The sequence below is a fragment of the Emys orbicularis genome, chromosome 8 (genome assembly GCF_028017835.1).
Source record: "Emys orbicularis isolate rEmyOrb1 chromosome 8, rEmyOrb1.hap1, whole genome shotgun sequence".
Classification (NCBI taxonomy): domain Eukaryota; kingdom Metazoa; phylum Chordata; order Testudines; family Emydidae; genus Emys; species Emys orbicularis.
Window position 1 is genome coordinate 37,322,790 of NC_088690.1, and position 20,086 is coordinate 37,342,875.

The 20,086-nt window shown below is 37.8% G+C and overlaps 1 protein-coding gene across 1 annotated transcript in view; it reads right to left on the reverse strand.

The window, feature by feature from the left end:
* Window positions 1–1,132: 1,132 nt before the first annotated feature.
* The window catches only part of DPYD (dihydropyrimidine dehydrogenase), a 564,598-nt gene continuing 545,644 nt past the window's right edge, over window positions 1,133–20,086 (reverse strand). Inside the window, exons 21-23 of the mRNA XM_065409369.1 lie at window positions 16,482–16,625; window positions 5,787–5,927; window positions 1,133–1,303 (exon numbers count right to left, since the gene is read on the reverse strand). Coding sequence (XP_065265441.1) covers window positions 1,133–1,303; window positions 5,787–5,927; window positions 16,482–16,625 — 456 coding nt within the window. The remainder of the gene's footprint in view (window positions 1,304–5,786; window positions 5,928–16,481; window positions 16,626–20,086) is intronic.

Here is a 20,086-nt window from a genome sequence, read left to right on the forward strand (position 1 = left end):
TGAATGGGGGGAGGAGGGGGAAGGAGAGAGACTAACCCAGTACATGTACCATAGAAGCTACGTCTACACTATGAGCTAGGGGTGCGATTCCCAGCTCGCATACACATACTCGCGCTAGCGTGAGTATAAATAGCCGTGTAGCCACCGTAGCACAGACAGTGGAGGCACAGCTCATGCTAGCTTGATGGGAACTAGCACAAATGTGTTTACTTGAGCTGGAAATCACACCCCTAGCTCATAGTGTAGACGTAGCCATAGAGAGACACAGAGAGGTAACATATTCCATTCTCACGTAATGAAACTATAGTTGCTGAAGCATTAATTGGCATAATTAAAAAGTTACTTATTTAGAATATGTCTATGCAGAAAGAAAAGGTGCTAATAATCAAAACCTGACGTAACACCTGGATTTTGTAATAACACAGTTTAAAGCACTTTAAGAAGTGTGCTGTGATTGTTCAATAGAGGAAATCTAAATCTAGACACCAATTCAAGTCACAAATGTGAAGAGTGCAATATAGGTCAATGGTTAGCAAATGTATTTTTAAAAGAGTCTAATGTAAGGTTGAATTGAGGAAGCATTAAGAAAATACTATATTGTACACTGTAGCAGTTGAAAGAGATTAATACAGATTGGAAATGCTATTTTAAAGCTCCTTTCACTTCTTTTCATAGACAAATAGCACCCCGCATTGCTTTGTTTGCATAGTATGTAGCTAATTACAATTTCAAAGAAACTTTTTAGAAATTAAATGTAATGTTTAATTACAAAATGTCTCCTTGGAAACAGTTTCCTTGTATGTTGAATTGTAGTCAGTTAAAAAATGCTCACTTAATTATGTTTAAAATTAGAAACTCTATAAAGATTAAACATCAAATACAGAAATTTGCAAAAGAAAAAGTTGTGCTTTACATAATGGACAACTGACAGCTAATAACTGACTAACTGTTGCTGCTCTGAAATCTAAGAAAATAGTTTGCCTTAAAATAATCACTGGAGAAAATAGCCATAATTATGAGGGCTATCAACATTACATATTTTAATACAGTTAAAATTTCAAGTACTAATTGGAAAGCAAATTTACCACATCATGGAAATGTAAAGTTCACATTAACTGCTGGACTGATCACCTCAACACATTGGGTTCACAGCTAAGGGCAGGCCTCTCTTTGGTTCATAAGGTGTTGTCCTGGAAACCATTCTGATGCAGTCAATAATAGGGCAGACACTGAGACAGAGATTGCATCCTGTACAACTGTCAGTAACAGTGGGCAGGTGGGTTTCTGGATCAAACTGTATAGCCTGCAACGAGAAATAAATAGTATTGATGTCACTTATGGAAAAGGTCAAAAATAGCCCCATTTTAGTATCTGCATTTTATGTCTTACAGTACTCTGTACTTCACGGCGTGTGTGTGTGATACTGCACTGCAGCTATAGCAACAGTTTAAATTCTAGGGGGGAAAAAACATTTTAAAATTAGAACTATAGGGCCAATTTACTCCCTGCTGAAAGCCCTGCATCGTAAATTGAGTTACCCAAAGGATGAATATGGCCCACAAAGTTTAAAGTTCCATTAAGATATTTTTCCTTCACGGGAGGAAAATCTTTCATGACACAGCAATTCACCAGGTTTACTGGTACAGAAGAGATATCCAAACCAGTCCTGTATGGATTCTACGTGAGACACTGCAAATACCATCATGTTTTTTTTTTTTTACTTTTATTCTCTGCAAGATGCAAACAAGCTAATTTAAGAAAATCTAGCGAGGAATGGCACATACTTTGCCACTTATGATTCATTTTATTTGCAAGCCTTAGAAAGCTAAAAGGGACATCTGGGGTGAGAGCGGATAGGACTGCTTAATTTCTGACATTTCCAAGGACTGTGCCCTCATTAATGATTAGCATGAAAAAGATTTTTAATATGTTGTCATAATTGTAGCTTCAATAAGCCACCTATAAAATACCAGTTTAAAAAACAAAATCAGACTAACTTCAAACTCTTCATTGATTAAGGAAAAAACAGAGTAAAAAAGAAACAAACAAAATGTTGGCTATGTAAATTAGAGCAGGAAGCTTTGTACAGGCAGAGAGCTAAAGTGGAAAATTCAAGGAATTCTGTGTTAAGTTTCCCCTACAACTTTCATTCTTCCCTTGCAATGTATTAATAGTAAGATCTTCCGATGTATGATCATTGTGGCTTTTGATGTGGCCTTTTCCTACCCTACTGTAACAGTATTACTCATAGGAGACTTATGGGGCATAAGACTTATACAGGCACCCATCTTCACGCCCTGGGAGTAGGTACATTGACTTCAATGAAATTATTGACACTGTGTAAAGTGAAATGGATGCAGGTATTTCCAATATTGGGAACTTGGTGAGATTCTTCTCAACTACTTTCAAGCAGGCTTTGGGGGAAAGGGAGTATTTGTTTCCTTCTGGAATCACACACAGTGTTTTTAGGAGAGGTTCTACAGTCTGCTCCAGCAGCAGCACTGACTGCTTTAAATATGGCCTTCTCTGGGCTTCCCATGCTCTGAAACTCAAGAACATAAGAGATCTGAGGTTTCCCAATGTGTATTTTTGTGTTCCACTAGTAAAGAGGCTCATGAATAGTAGTAGCAGTAGGCTGACATCTCACTCTCCAAAGTATTAACTGAACCAGTCTGAACCTCCAAGTTCTGGTCTGGTTTGAGAGACAAATAAAGGTTTTGTATGTTAGCAGGACTGGTTCATCTATCTCTAAAGACAATGCATTTCTTGAAGGGGATAGTACATGGTGATGTGGCAATGATTAACTCAGAAGTTCTGATTCATTTGTGCTCAACTTCACATTAATTACACTTTTTTTGCTGTAGTCATACAAAGTGAGGTCTCTGCAGAGACTAAAGAATGGGTGTGTCCAGCAAGCTGAATATGTTGGAAACACAAAAATCTGCATTCAGCAGAAGACAAATTGTGTTTTTTTTTAATGTTTGATCCCTTTGCAAGTAAGAGATGGAAAAAAACATTCTTCACATCATGAAAAGCTTCAGGGGTCTGTCTTTTTTTTTATTGCTGATTTTTTTAAAGTTATATCAAAGCAAGTTGCATTAAATGTGAAATCAACTCTTACCTCCCTAAGGGCTACATCCTCCCCTAAGGTGGGAAATCTTATCGAAGGGAAAACACTACTGCAAAACTTTTATGCACGTCAGAGTAGAAAGGACAGTTTCTTGTGGATGCTAGAGACAGTGCTGCTTTCTCCTTTTTGTGGGCCACCTCTTTAACCACAAAGAGAGGAAGGAGCCACAAGTAGATATAGGGCCAGATCTCCTGCTGACATAAATCAGTTTAACTTCACTAATGTGAAGATTCATATCAGCTGATGATCTGAGCCATGTCTCTATCTTAAATCAGAGTGTCTTCTCCTATGCATGGCTCACTGTGTAGAAAGGTCTTTATATTATATATTTTGGATTAGTTTGGCACATGGAACCTGTAATTTAGACAGGTGTTTTAAGTAAATTTTTTCAGTTTAGTCCATGGAAGATTGTTTGGCGTATCTTAGCCTTCCTATAAATATGGTACTATTCTACAGTAAAATCCCCCAACCCTGCAGTATTGCCATTGTAAGGGCCAGTATATTAGACTGTTACTGTAGAATATTGTAGAACTTAATTATGGTGATGCCCTTAAAAAAAATCTTTTGTAACAGAGATACAGTTATTGTGCGTCTGTCTTGTCTTCTGTGTCCCACAGAATCCTATCATATTGTGCACTGCTTGTTTTTTTGCTTTCTGTGCATTAGCGCTCCCTCTCCTTCCCCCCCCCTTTTTTTTTTTGGAAATGCCTCTATGGAATCAGATGCACTGTTTCCTCTGAGTGCTTCATTTTCTGGGAACCTGTGGTATCTAAATGAACTTTACAAACTGCTTGCTTGGTGCCTGCAGGCACTTACAATATCCTGCATATTGCCAGCTAACCTTTACCAGACTTGCAGTCCGATCTGCCTGCCCCACCTCAGCGAAAACTCACACCCCTCCAGCCTGCAAACTGCCAGTGGACATGCTGACAATGATGGCTGTGTAAGAGGAAAACAAGCGCTGCCCTTGTGTGTGTTTAGTAATCTGGAACTTGTTGTCCAGTGTGTATCCATGTTTCTCTGTTTGTGTAAGGACCCAGAGGACTTCTAATGTCCTTACACAGAGTGCTTAAAAGACTTATCATGGTTTAACTGCTTTATTTACCAAACAAATTTTGATTTAAAATGACAAAAATGGCTTTTTGAATTTGAATTTTGAAACTGCATTTGCATTTACAACATTAAAACCATTTCCTATTGGGATAATTTTTGCTAATAAAATAGCTTAGGGTAGTTGGGTGAAAGATTAGGTCTCATGACATTACAGTGACTCTCCCATTACTATGACATGGTTTGGTGGACTGAGTGGAGATTTGAATCAAGGAACTCTGCTCTATAGGGCTTGACCCTGCAGTGGAAGCATGGGGAGCTTTGCTGCTTATGATCCAGCGAAGGGGAGAGGGCCCTGCAGGCTGCTAGGCCAGGAGGGACACTCAGCATTATTGCTAGAAAAATTAGGCTACTGTCAGATCACAGTCTGGGTTTAGATTAAACATTTATTTTCTCTTATCAGTTTTTGTAAGTGCTTGGCTTTTCTCTAGATTAATTGTTGTGGTAAGTGATTTTTACAAAGAAAGGTTATTTCTCTCACTATATTTAGTTAAAAATCAGTTTAACTACCAAACACACTGAATTCAAAATAAAGTAAAAGTCTCTGAAAAATATAACATTGTTGCCTAGTTAAAATACAGCCTTCTATACTGGGTGTGTAGGAGTCATGAAAATTAATGCTGCCAGGAGTATTGACTTCCATAGGGATTCTAGTGGATCCTACTTTGGTTTGAGAAGAGAACAGGTCACCTAAAATGGCTAATCCTGTCTCTACTATCTTCTTATTGGATGGGGTAAGTCCCTCAAAATCCTGCAGATGTGCAATAGTAGGGCAAGGAATAGTTCACAGAATTAACAGTGAATTTCACAGAACTATATGTTACTGTACATGGTAGAATTCAAGGAATAAATAGCTTGCTTTCAACAGTTCTCCCAACTCAAAACAATGACATATGCCAGGTGCAGTGATTTCTGGACCTATCAACCTACCAGGCCCTCTCTTCTTCCCTGTGGAAGTTAATTCATCATATTGGAGGGTTGATTCACACAGAAATGGAAATCTCTCCCAAATCAGGGCTGATTCCAGCTTAGTTAGTTTGACAAACCTCAGGCAAGGTTTCAATTTTTGAACAGGTATCTGGCAGGTGGGCGTATTTTCTTTCTTCCCACTGCCCTGTGGGCTTGACAGGGGCGAATCCTACCCCCTCTCCCTTAGTTACTTAAGGACCTTTGAAGAATTGAATTTGCAGCAGTCCATACTGGGTCTTCCTTTATTTACTTCCCATCAAAACCAAAAAAACAAAACAAAAAACTCCTGATGATGTAGATGTCATAGAGATAACTTCTGAGGGACTAAAAGAGGTTGTGAAGAGGAGTTTCTGTTCTATTCAACACAAATCTCCAACAAAGTCCATAATGGACAACCCCTACAACCGGATCGGTTAGGGTTCTCTCAGTATAGCTTAGGAGCATGCTGGTGTTAAAAGTCGATATTTTATACAGCTATTTTTGTCACATGCTCGTTAACAGAAGGTGGATTGTTTCTGTCTCAGCAACAGAAAGATAACTCACTGTGCCTTTTTGCTAATTACAGCCATGTTCTTACCTGGTAGCCAGAATCATTACAGGTCATGTAGCATTTGCCACAGTTGATGCACATTTCCTTGTCAATCAGAGCCACAACTTGCTCTGTGTTGCTAAGATCACCATATGTTCCAATGTACTGCAGTGCTTTTCCAATTACATCCTAGGGAGAAAAAAACGGAATCACTTAGAAGGTACCCAACTTTTGTATTTTTATGTTTTTGTTGTTTTTTTTATAGCCATATAAGAGCACTCTACAGTATTTTAACATGGGAGTTTCTTGCAGACACTACGGCAATGTTTACAGTTTTTGAAATAAATGTTAAAATTTGTCAAATTTCACACTTCCTATATCGTAAAATGTAGATAAAGGGTATTGAATGTCTATAAAATTAAACTGCAGGCAGATCTACAAGTGTCTGTCTGTCCACATTTAGCATTTAGCACTTGATTTTAAATGCGCTATTTAATTAACTTATGCTTAGCCACCATTATGTAGCACTACAGGGAACAAAATGGGGCACAAAAGAGAAGTGACATGGCACATGCAATCTGGTTGTCCTTGGTCACTTTTCATTAGCACAGATTTAAGAACTCACTGCAGGAAAAGAAAGGGGCATCATTAAAGAACAAGGGACAAAGAGAACAACAATTGCTTTTCTCTCCTTAGAAAGACAAGCAAATGGCTTGAGAATCAGCTCTTTATTGCAAACTTACAATACCGGGGCCTCATTCCACAAATCCTTATTCAAGGGAACAACACTTTTGCTTTCAAGGGGACTACCTGTGTGAATGGAAGTTTGCAGATCCCTAAACACTTGCTGAATAAAATGCATGCAATTATACTTAGAGAAGGCTAAATGTGACACATCAGATGCAAACAAGTTCATCTCTCTTAATAAACAAAAAGTAGAAAACAACAATGTAAACCACTTTGTGCTTCCTGTGTGTTGTCCTTGTTAGCTGTCGATCTCTTAGCACTTTAGTAGGGTGGGTAAGCATTATGTTCCCATTTTACATGTGGAATAACAGATGCACATAGAAGTTCAATGACATGTCCAAGATTACAGAGTGAGTTGATAGCAGAGAGGGGAATAGGACCCAAGTTTCTAGGGATTAATTTAACTGTCCACAGCTATCCCCCAAAGAAAACACTCTAATAGTTTGTTACAGTGATTGTCTTTGGTTTTTCTCACATGATGAAGAACATTCCCATGCCATTGTTCTTTTTGTTTGTTTGTTTGTTCATCAGATTAAGTGGACCATTGCTTGACACATGAAGTACGTAAGACATTTCAGCAACAGTGAAAAACAGTTGTCATTGTTTTATAAAGCATAGCAGAACTCAGTGTTTAGTGGTACTCAGGCTTGCTACCTCAGTGTCCCTTCCTTGCAGTAACCATACAGGTAACCCACACAGTGAGGGGCAGGGAGACTCCTTACTCTGTCTTTGATTTGGGGACATGGTCACTGGGTCAATAACTACGACATTTCACTGCCCAAAACCCTCTCCTGCGGGAGTTGTAGCAGCTGCAGGCTGCACCATCAGTAGCTGATGGGCTGCAGTAGCATCCGAGGAGCTGCTGCAAAGGTTGCTCCATAACATTCCTGGTGGAAACATTCTAGCACAAAGCTCATTGCAGAGGGTGACCTGATTTCACCCTTTACAAGCAAATGGGGTGATTCACTATCTTGCCCTGAATCAATATACACAATCAATTGTGCCCAAAGCAAATGGAAAGTATTCTCTTTCTCAAATCCTGTCTGGACAAAAAGAAGAATGTGTACTTATATATATATTAATAGTAGTATTCTACAGTGCTTGTATTAAAAAGCTGCCATAGTTACTCAATATTCCAAGCACAGGGAAACCGGGTATCTCAGATACTGCTGTGTGCTAACTGTTAGCATATGCTGAATTTTTAATGCCCTATATTTTTAATGTGTGTATTGGCATTGGCAGTAAAAGAATGTTACTGTGATACTAGCCTCATGGACAGTGATCTTGGGGGAAAATATAACTGAATTCAATCAAATCATGAAAGCAACAAAACTCTCAATTTTCCCCATCAGACGAGGCAACCTCCTGTACATATCTCTGACTTAATATGCCTTGCTGCATTGTCTGATTTGCTAAAAACCATTGACAGAAAGTTGTTAATTATGGCAATTCACTTTGTGTGGAACACAGTGAATTTCAGGATTGGGATTTATGCTGTTGTAGCCTATTTAACTTCCTGCTTTCTAAATGTGGTGGGATTGAACACCAACACATTTTCAAAGATTCATAGTGCTGTAAGTTGCCTAGATATTATGCAAAGGTGCTATCTAAATTGACTTTTAACAAAGGACCAGAGGTTGCAAAATCTGTTAAAATAATTTTAAAGATTCTACATAATTAAGATAAATTTGGACTAAACAATGAAAGCAGTGACACGAAGGTAAATTTTATCTTTTGCTTCAAAAATATGCATAACTCAAAGTACTAGCTAGATCTCTGTACGTTATAGGAGCTGCAGTACTGAATTTCTACTAATTTTCCATACTAGATGAGGTAATAATTGTGATTATCATTATGGATTTGATCCAAGTCAATTGAAATCCCCGCAGGTCAAGCTCCATATGAGAAACAGACAACCTCTGTCTAGAACTGCATGCTTCAAACAGTTTAGGTATCATCTGCATGATCAAAATATCTGATGCAAAATTCCTCACTTTTTCCTCTTGTACTCTTCAGTGGAACATACAAAAATATTTATTCTCCAGGAATACAAGGTATTTGATCAATGTACCTTGCATCAAGTTTTTGAATAACCAATTTCCTGTTCCATCCTATTGTAATCTCTCAAAAATGGGATCCATTGTGAAATATGTACATGTATATTATTTATATTTGTATTACTTATTAAATTAACCATATCCAAAGCCTTATTTTCTAAAATTTCAGACACCACAAATTGCTGCAGGATGGGATTCAGAAACTAAGGGGTTTTATTATTATTTGGAATGACCTCATTTTCAGAGATGCTAAGCACTCCCAGATCATCCTGATGCTACCTTTCAAAACAAGATAAATATAATCTTAGCTGTTATGACTGCAAAGGAAAGCTTCAAAATGTGAATTAAATGTAAACTGATGCTGCCTGGTCTTCCTGAGCCTGCATAGAGCTTGAGGGGTGTGAATGGCTCCCATTCATCTCCAGAAGCTTGCCTGAACTCTGAGACTTAACAATGATAATTTAAATGACAGTATTATTATATAGTATGAGGTGACATTTTCAGCTAATGCACCTAGCCATCACTATGTAATGCAGTAGCAGAATTTGTGTGAAGGCATGGGGGAGGGAAGTTTCTGTCAATGGTTGCTAAGTCAACCACCATATCTGCACACAGAAGGAAAAGGAAAGTGCAGATGCATCTCTTTCCCAGTGCCAAATTACTCAACTGCCTTGTCTGTAACAACACCTCAACGCCTGCTTAAGTGCTTCAACTGTTCTTTGCCAACAGTTGAGACCTTCAGCTCCCACTTGACAACAATTACAGGGTATTAGTGCCTTTTCAGCATAAAAATATGGCACACTGAATATTTGAAGATAGCATAAATATGAATATAAATTAATTTTCATATGTATTTTCATATTTAACATAGAAAAAAGAATGTGGGTGTGCATTTATCAGGTTGCTACTGAATTCAGTTTTGGAATCTTGCAGAGACCAAGGAATCTGATTGCAAAATTCAGATCCATGCTTGCTAAAGAGTACATATGCACTTGTTTGTATTATACCTGTCACAGTTTAAAATATGTGTCTTAGTGTCATCAATTGGTCTATCGCAATATTAGATACTATGTGATCTCTTCATTGACTAATAGATGCAAAATCCTCCATTGTGTGTCATGAATCCACATGGTGTCTCTGTATACTAAAGTTTACATCTTCATTTTAGAGTTTGCTGAAATTGTATAAAACCAGTGTATCATATAAGTGATGCAGCTTTCCATTGACTGCTCATGGTCTTTAAGTATCTGCATAGGGAGATTTCTGCTAGGAGAAGGCTCTAGCAGACAAAGGTATAGCAAGATTCAGTGGCTGGAAGCTGAAGCTAGACAAATTCAAACTAGAAATAGGGTGCACATTTTTTACAGTGTGCATAATTAACCTGGACCAATTTACCTAGGGATGTGGTGGATTCTTCTAACACGGGAAGTCTTTAAATCAAGATTGGATATCTATCTGAAAGCTATGCTCTAGTTCAAGAATCATTTATGGACTTGATGCAAGAACTACTTTGTGTAATTTTATGGGCTGTGTTATGCAGCAGGTCAGATTAGATGATCATAATGGTCCCTTCTGGCCTTAAACTCTATGAATGGAGAGTCTTAGGAACACTAGGCATTCCCATAAGTATATGGAATAAATTAAGCTTAAGGAATCTTCCCCAGAGATGACAATTAAAAAATGGGGTGTGTTGTGCAAAGTTTTTGAACTTTTAGCAAACTCCCATGCTGCTTCTTACAGCACACATGAATACACCTGTGTGGGAATTTAGCATCTCAAATATGGAAGGGGGAAATGTTTACCACAATACGCTGTGTCAAACATATACACATTACAAACTGTAAAGAGTCATTGCTGTGGCTCCAAAATATTGTGAAAATGATTTTTTATACTGTTGAACGGTTCTTTTTTTATTAGTGCCATCTTTAAAGCAAGATCTTTGTCTCTATTTAATGGTAAAGTGTCATGTATATTTAGATGAGTAAAGAAACACTGATAGTACTTACATGATGTTTTACAGGTGCAATGTCTCAAAATACCTCAGAGCTTCTTGCTTGGATCAAAAAGTAAATGTTTGGAAAAAAACAGTACAGCAAAAAATAGCTGGCTTTTTTGTTTAAAGTGCAGTTACACACCAAAAAAATTATTCTCTAAAATGGCATCAAGGGGTTCCATGTTTATTGTCTCTCAATGGCCTCCAGATTAAATTTTCACAGTTTACAGTATGATGATGTTTTTGCTAATTACCAGCCCTGAAAACACAAGGCAGGTTCTGAAAGTCAAGCTGTGTTCTTTCTTGCTTGTGCATTACCACCAGCAATAAAATCCTGCAAACTAAATTCTGTCCTTAATTATACCTATATGCAATCCCATTGGTTTTGAATTCTTTCCTCAGTTTTACCTGTGCAGCTCTGCTCTCATCAATAGGGATGCACAGGTATAACTGAGAGCAGAATTTGGTCCGGCAACTGCAATTAATTAGCAATTCTGTTGCTTAGAAGTGAATCAGAGTAGAATCCATTAACTATTGACTTACTGGTGCTAACAAGAGTAAAAAAAAGTTAAAACTCATTTTGTCATGAAAGTAAATAGATATGATTTTGAATACACACAAGGAGCAGTTCTGTTGAGTAAGATGGCGTTGGTTTTACACAGTGACTTTTATTACTATAACTGCATTTTCAATGGTAACTTGTAAAGTATTTTATGGTATTAGCTTTTCATTAACCATATTAGCAAAGCTGTATTTTAAAATAAAATTCACAGTTCATGCTTGGTTTACTGTTAGGTTTGCTGTCTCTTTTTGTAGCTTGTTTCACACTGATAACATTGTAAAACACAATGTGTCCAAGAGATGAGGGACATACATTAAAAGGAATCCTTTTATTACAGGACAGTGCACAATACTAGTATTATGTCTCCTAGATGAAATCCAAAGAGAGCACGTACGTCTGTGGTCTTATTGTTTATTTTCAGATCTAAATAGCCATTTTGGCATATTACACAATGAATGAAAGGTTCATCAGCTAGATTCTTTGAGCACTCACAAGTCAACAGCAACAGAGAGTAGGGGGACACAGAGTAAAAGTCTGGAGTATATAATGTGGAAGACTGGTGGGCGCTAAATTAGTATCAGCGAAAAATAAAGCCTATTCTATGAAAAGGCTGAACAGGTTCTCAAATCTGTGAGAGCATGATGGTGATGATAAAGTAAACACTGAAGAAAATGATTCAACATCAAGCAATAACTATATTCATAATGCATTCTTATGTTTATATAGCAATGTTTATCCTGAGGGATCCCAAATAAGTTATTTATTTCTGTATAGACATTTGTATAGTTCTCATGATCATAGCATTTGAGTGCTTTACAACCTATACAACCATAGATTGTAAAAAGAATCAGTGACTCCAGGGGAGTCCCGCTATTAGGGAGTAATTAAAGAGAATAAGTACATTGCTGAGAAGCTAAATGATTTGCATTGGTCTTCTCCACAGAAGATGCTGGGGAGATACCTACTCTTTCTGATAATGAAAGTGAATTGTCGTCAGAGACAGAGGTATAAAAAGAGAAGCTGGAACAAACTGATAAATGAAAGAGGAACTGGACACCAGGACCTCAAGGCTATACCTGAGAGTTCTGATGGGTGAGCTTGAGAAGTGGCTGAGCTGCTAACAAAAATATGCAATCTCATGAAAATCAGCCAATAGACTGAAAGATAGCAAATGTTGCACCTGTCTTTTCAAAAAGGACTGCTCTGTGATTTACAAACCTGTAAGTTTTACTTTGGTAAAGCAAGTCAACTGATTGATATGTTAACTAGATATAGAATTAAAACAAACAAACAAAAAAGCCAACAACTTAGAATGATATGATGGACACAAGACAATATGGTTTGCTAAAGGAAAATTGTGCTTCTTGAATCTATTAGAATTCCTTGAGCATGTCAACAAAAGTAGTGAATAAAGGAGAAGCAGTCGGCAACTTTTATTTGGACTTTCAGAAAGTCTGTTTTAGATACTATTATGGAAAATACAGAGTCCTGGCTTAGAATCTTGCTAAAAGGCAGAAAATAAAGAGTGGGAATAAAATGATCAATTTTCAAAATGATAAAAGGACTGGTGGTGTTTAATATGTTTAGCAGTGCTCTGGAAAAGAGGATGAACACTGAGTTGGCAAAATTTGCATTGCTTTTAGATTAGACAATATTACAGAAGCCCTGAAAGACTTCAGATTTACTTTACAAAACTAGGTGAATGGGCATCATGATGGCAGGTGACATTCAATGTTGGCAAAAGCTAATAATGCACATCAGAATGAATACTCTGAACTTCTTATGCCATTTGAGATGATATAACTTAACTAAAGCCACTCAGGAAAATGAGTTGGGCATCAATGTAGACAGCTTAATGAAAACCTCTGTTCAGTATGTCATGGTGCTCAAAAAAAGAGCAAAATGTTAGGATACATAGAGAATAGAAAAGAAGAAAACATAACCAATATTACAATTATACCACTGTAGAAATCAATAGTATACAAAGCCCTAGAACAACCTGTTTAGTTCCAGTAATCCTATCTTTAAAAAGTTATGTTAAAAACAGAGTAGATTCAGAAACAGAAAATGAAAGGCATTATGGCCATGGAAAAAGGAGGAGCAGTGAAAGAGATGTACAAAATAATGAAATGTATAAATCAGCCAAACTGTGTACATGGACGATCAATGACATTGAAAGAGAACAAAATAGAAAATCGATCAAATACGTTTTAAATACACAATTTACCTCTGGAACTCATTGCAACAAGATATTATTGAAATCAGTGCCTTTGTAGGATTCAGAAAAGGATTAGACATAAGATGGATAATGAGAACATCCAGAGTTACATTTGTTTAAGAAGGGAGATAAATCATCATGCTTTAGGGCATAGATCTGATAAGGAAAGGTTAGAAAGAAACTTCACTTGGCAGTTTGTTCCATAATAGTCCATTATGTTTTTTCTTGCATCTTCCTTTGAAGCATCTGGACCAGTCACTGTTGAAGACAGGATACTGGACTAGATGAACCACTGGTCTGATCCAGTATGCCTATTTTTTTGGCCCTCATTTTCTCTCTCTGTGTAGGTATGTAGGAATCACTTCATCCACTAATATAACACAGCCATCTCTGGGTGCTGTTAAGCACACAACCACACTGCACAATGTTTTGAGTCAGGAGATGAATATCACATCAAATTTAAACTAGGGGGATAGCTCAGTGGTTTGAGCATTGGCTTGCTAAACACAGGATTGTGAATTCAATCCTTGAGGGGGGCCATTTAGGGATCTGGGGCAAAAATCTGTCTGGGGATTGGTCCTGCTTTGAGCAGGGGGTTGGACTAGATGACTTCCTGAGGTCCCTTCCAACCCTGATATTCTATGTGGGTGCAAAAAGGGGAATTTGGCAAATTGTAAATATTCCATATTAGAATTTTGGCCAAGAAATGAGAAAATAACACCAGTACTTTTACACGGGATCTTTTAATGACCACATTCGTTTTTTAGTCACAGCAGCACAGTGTCTGAACACCATTCTGGAGCACTGGTTCAATACCAGAAGAAAGGAAAGAATATCATTACTGAATCATATATGGCTGCCTGCAGCACCCTGGGTGCAGATAGTGGGCCTCCTATCCACTTATTGATCTAACTCAAACTTGCTTAGATTGTGAGATGAACGGAGATGCCTTTTTCAGGTGTTATAGTAGGGATGGGGGTCATCATGGACAACAGCATGAGAGGAGATGCAGAGAAGTCACTGCTTTGATCTTTGTTGGAACAAATATGTGGAGATATAGACTCAAAGTCCTGTAAACCATGTTTGAAGAATCAGAAATCACTATGAAGCAAAAATCATAACATCATGTATAGTTTCCCCTGAAATACTAATAGTTGTGTGCTCATGATGAGGTAGAGATGGCAGATGAAGAAATTGAACGTATGGTTGAAAACTAGTTCAAACAAGAATGATGTAGGTTTGTGGGGCATAATGGTCTGTGCTAGTTGAGAGAATAAATAAATCTGTGTCAGAGAATTTAAATTAGTGGACAGGGTAATCTATATGGAGAGGCTAGTAGCAGAAAGAAGGGACATGCTAAATAAACAGATAGGTGGCTGGAGAGGAAACATGTATGTGAGCACGTAGAAACAATTAATCTTGTTAGGGCTGGCCAGTATAAACATAGTTTTTAAAGGAGGACAGACTCTAAGTCTTAGCTTCAGTGGGAGTTTTACCTAACTAAGAACAGTAGCTCTGGACCTTTTCTGCAGTACAATCCTTTCAACCTACTTCCTGGTCCTACAGTTATCTTCCATTTTTTATTGCTAATTACTGAGTTTGTCTTTCTATTTCTTCCTCAGATTTTTGTTCACACATCCAAACGTATCCCTCTTTGTTCTTTTCCCTGTCTCTTTTTATGTCTGTCCTTTCTCTCCTACTAAACTTCCTTTTATCCCATGTGGTTTATTTACTTCTGGTGAGTTTTAGGTTTATCTGTAGTAGAAGTTGTCTCATTGAAAATGCAGGGTTTTTTTCTTTTCTTCATTGCATCAGTACTTTCCCTACAAACAGAATTAAACTGTAAAACCTCTGAGGGTCAAACAGGCTTTAACCTTTTTTTTTTTTTTTTTTTTAAAGTTCTCTCTATTCTTTGGGACTTTTCATATACATAAGGGAAAGAAGATCAGCCCCTTAGAATAAAAATTGATTGCACTATCAGCATGATGTACACCAAAAAAATGAAACCAAAAAAGAAGTGGAGGTCAATAGAGCAGTGCAACCTGTTTGACACAAGCTGCAGAAATGCTCAAAATTATCCTAGTTTTGACTTCTATCTGTGTTGGCAAACTCTGAACATTATGTGTATTTGTAAACTTTCTGCAAAAGCTTTTCCCTCTCTCTGCATAGCTATAAATTTTATTAAATCACCGTTTGTGTTGTATTTCAAGTTCAAGCGTCATTTGTTGGGTTAGTTCACAGAGACGAGGTCACATGATGAAAGTCACATGGTATTTCGCCTTTGTCCTTGATTGACTGACATTCTTCTATGTGATCAGGAGGGTTAGCAGAAGTCATTTTCATTTTGTATCATAGAAGGAGGATGCACTTATTTGAACTGATCGAGATAGATATTTTTTTCTTTTTAGCCCTTGGGTCTGTCTGAGTGTAATATGAAGTGGCCTTAGAACACTTATCTTCTATAATTTCCCTACTGGAATTATTGGCTACTGTGTCATTATTATGGTGGGGAAGGAGCAGGGAGAGCTTGGGTATATAGGAATGAACATTAGGTTGTGATATATGAGACCTGAGAGTTGAGGCTTTATTTTGACTCTATCACTGAGTCACTCTGTGACTTAGGAGAAATCAGAGAAATCACTTGGGCCAAAATTTTCAAGTTTTAGGTATCCAACTTGAAAACCTAGGTCCTGATTTTCACACATGCTGAGCACCTGCTATTTCTATTGAAATCAGTGAGAGATGTGAGCACTTAGCACCTCTAAATATCAAGATCTAGGTGCCTCAAATTGAGCAGCCAAAAATGGATGCATCGAGAATTAATGGAGACTTTTGAACATTTTTACCTTACATTTATTATTCAAAATTCCATCTTCTCCCCACATGCACCTTTATTGTTTTGCCCAGATGCCTGTTGAATTTGACAAGTGTCATTAGGGAGAAGAACACACACTTCTACAGGTAAAACACAAATCTTTTCCCACCCACTTTGTTTAAAAGCTCTGAGAGCCTGCATAGAAAATTGGTTGCCTTTTTCTTGACACTCTATTTAACGTTGTATAACAAGCTTACAAACACAATAACCAACTCAACAGCCAATAATAATTGTTTGCATCAGCAGTGTGGTGGCTGTTCACTATTAAATATGTTTATTTAATTCTTTTACCTTGACTGCTGGAATGGGCTTCTTGGGAATAAAATGCTTTTTCTCAGGCAGTACAACAGTTGTGGTATGCTGCTTCAGTTTAATCTTGTTCTCGGCTATTATCTTTTTGCGCTGCTCAAGGTAAGGTCCAAAACTAGGCAGTTTCTAAATTGAAAACCAGAAAATATACTATTTAGCAAGTATATAAAACACATAAATGAATATTAACAAAGGGCCAAGGCCTTGCTGAGCATTGATTCATTTCTTATTCAGGAAGGCTCCCATTGAAGTTGATGGGATTCTTACTAAGAAACGAATAAAACTGAGACATAACTTCAAGATCTGACCTCAAAACAATAACAGAGTTTGAATATTAAAATCATAATACACGGTAACAAAAATGGCTGCATTGCAGACAGCATTCAACAAACTCCTATCCTCCCATGGTGTATTTGTATTGTACATAATAAATATTGATCACCTTGTATAAATAATTCAAACTCAACTTTATTCTTACAGTACATGGAAAGATATGTATTATATATTATGTAATCATAAAAGTAAATAAAGATCAGCTTAAGAAACTCCACCATTGTTCAATAATACACCCACTATGATATCTATTATACCAACTGTAGTTTTAAAGCTACATGGATGTGCCCATTGACTTTATAAAGCACGCACATCCTTGTGATATGATGCCTCAAAGTTATCTGGGCCTGTTGAAGTACTGCTAACAAGTGCCACGTGAACACTAAGATGATTTAATTTTATTCATTTCATAATTCTACCTCTATTCAAAGTCCTCACTCTCTTTTAGATCTTTTAATGTCTGGGCTTGCTTAGACAAATATTGCTGCTTGGAAGACATCTTTAAATGCCAAAATGTTCTGTCTCAGCTAACAACATAGAACTGCTGGTTCAAGTTTCAAAAGATTACTAGAGACTCTCTCACCCACAGCCATTTGTCTAGATGGTGGAGATTTGGAAAACTACTGCTTACTAAATCCTCATGACCTAGTAAGTTGCTGTGAATTAAAAGTGACTGAAAAACCTGGTTCCTACTTATGAAATAGAATGAGCCCTGGGAAAACTAGTTTTTTTTTTTATTATCTGAGAGCATTTAAATGGAGTGAATAAACTAAGCTCAGAGTCTAGTCTAAGTGCAATTATATTACTGTAATTAGTAGCAGGAGATAAATATCCTAGATTGTTATCGTGAGCATTAATTCATTGTAATAATTTTAGCACGTCAAGCATGTCCAACTGGAAACAATGTCATCACAATAAATTTAAAGGGACAATGTCAACATGACTTTTTAAAATAAATTCTTAAAAAACATTCCAGGCTCTGATGCAGTACCTTTCTGGAAGTATCCGCTGAATAGTTTTAAAATACTTTAATTAAAAATAATATTAATAGTTATTCTATTCCTCTGCTGATATTTACATGGAAAAGTTCCTCACCAGTAATTATTTCCACACAGGAGTCCCACTTTTGGGGTGTCAGCTTCCTCGCGTGACAAAGGGTGGATCTCCCTCAGTTGTTTGTTTTTTGGCACTCTGAGTCTACTAACTGGCAGTCTGGCATAAGTGTATTTTCTGTTCTCCTGGAACCTTCTCATTTCTCAAGTGTGCTGGAAGCAACAGTCCTCTTAAAGATCCCAGTTATGTAAATGACATGTATGCAATCTCCAGAATTCAGGAGATGGAGATCATCTCAAGAATGGAAATAAACTTAGGCTTGACAGCCCCCACAAAACAGAAACTCTAACTTTGAGGGGAGATGGGTGAAGGAGTGGAAAACATGTGTGGTAGCTTCAAAGAAGCAGAATTATAGTTAAGTAATTTCCCTTTCTTTACAGATGCCAAAAACACAGGAGTCCCATTTATGGAGAGTAAAAAGATTGAGGAATGTCTCACAATTAACTTGTAAAAACTTCTGCAAGCAGAAGTAAGAACAGAACTAGTATTTACTCCTGGGGGAATTCTGCGCCAAAAATTAAAAATTCTGAAAATTCTATTAGTCAAAATAACACTATATAATCACCCCAGTTTCAATTATTTTGGTAATTTATTTCAAAATACCCGTCAGCAAGTATGATAACAATACAGACACACACAAAAATCCCCCCAGGAGTTGAGGGTTAAAGAAACAACAACCCAGTTCCTGTTTCTCTGCCCCCTCCACCACAGGGCCCAGTCATGCCTCTCTCCCCCACCCCCACCCCAGACACTCACACCCCTGCCTCCGCCACAATCCAGCCGCTGCTCCCCCCAAGCCCAGACACTCACACTTCCTACCCGCCTAAGCCCAGTGTGGGGCCCTCCCTGGCCCAGACACTCACACCCCCCTACTCCCCAGAGCCCAGGGATCCAGAGGGAGAAACAGCCTGATGCTGGGTCCTGGGCTTGCACGGAATTTTCTGCATGCCGCCCTCTCCTTCCTTCAGGGAATGCTGGGAACTGCAGCTGCCAGGAACCTTCCAGCTCCTCCTCCCCGTTCCCCCCAGTAGTGTGTCCTACTTGTGAGCTGGGCTCTGCCGGGTCCAGTGGGCCCTAGTAGCAGCCAGCAGCTCTGCAGCCCATTTCTGTGGGGAAAAAAGGGAAATTCTGCATGCACAACATTAATTACTGCAAAATTCTAAATACCAAAGTAAAATAAGGCCTGTTCAGAAAAGAGACAATAGATAATGTTGGGGAAGGGAGAGTTTACATCCTTCCCATCTAAACAATTGACTCCAAAGCTCACGGAAAGATCCCCTATTCTTAGCAATGAACATGTGGCTGTTTTTAAATTGAAAAGACCCAAGGCTGATACCATAGCCTCAGTACTGCAAATGATGACAGAATTTTTTCTTGCAGGATTGTCAAGGTGTATCAGCTAGAAAAGTACATCTCTGGCCTTCAAATATTTTTGAAACAGTCTTGTGCTGGCTTCTGATTAGTTTCCAGAAGGAATTTAAGGCATTGGTTTTGACCTCTATAAATGATGTAATACCTGTGTAACTGAGAACCTGCCTCTCCCCTGTATACTACTGATGCAATGGTGGTGCTGAAGCTAAAACCTCATGAATTAAAAGGGAAGGGGACTAATGAGACGGCATTTTTGGGAAGAGCTCTTGATTCTTCCTTTGTATAGTTAGGGAATGAATTTGCCGACTTTTAGGGCATGTTGTAAGTCTAATTTATTTTGTCAGGTTTTTAGTGAAGTGGCAGGCTTGGGGATGGATATTTTTGTTCTGATGATGGAGGGCTGCTAAAATCGGATAATCTTTGGGGAATTGGGGGCGGGGGAGATGATGAGCAAATCTTTGTGTTGTGGAGCCTGAACTTTTACTTTTGCATATTTTTTAGAGTGGAAAAGCTCCAAAGGCTTACAGACAGGACCTGTGAGAATAAATTTTAAAATATGAAGTATAAATATATAAAATATAAATTTTGTTAAAAAGTGGAAAGTCCATAGTTTGTGTGATGAATTAAGGGTGCAAATTAGAGAAGTGTGAATTATTGAGGCAAAAGCCTTTCTTGATCAAAGAAACGCACAAATCAGTTTTGCCATGGAAAGTTTCAAACATTTCAATTTACATAGTTGCTGGGTAGAATGGATAGAGGCCATTTTGAAA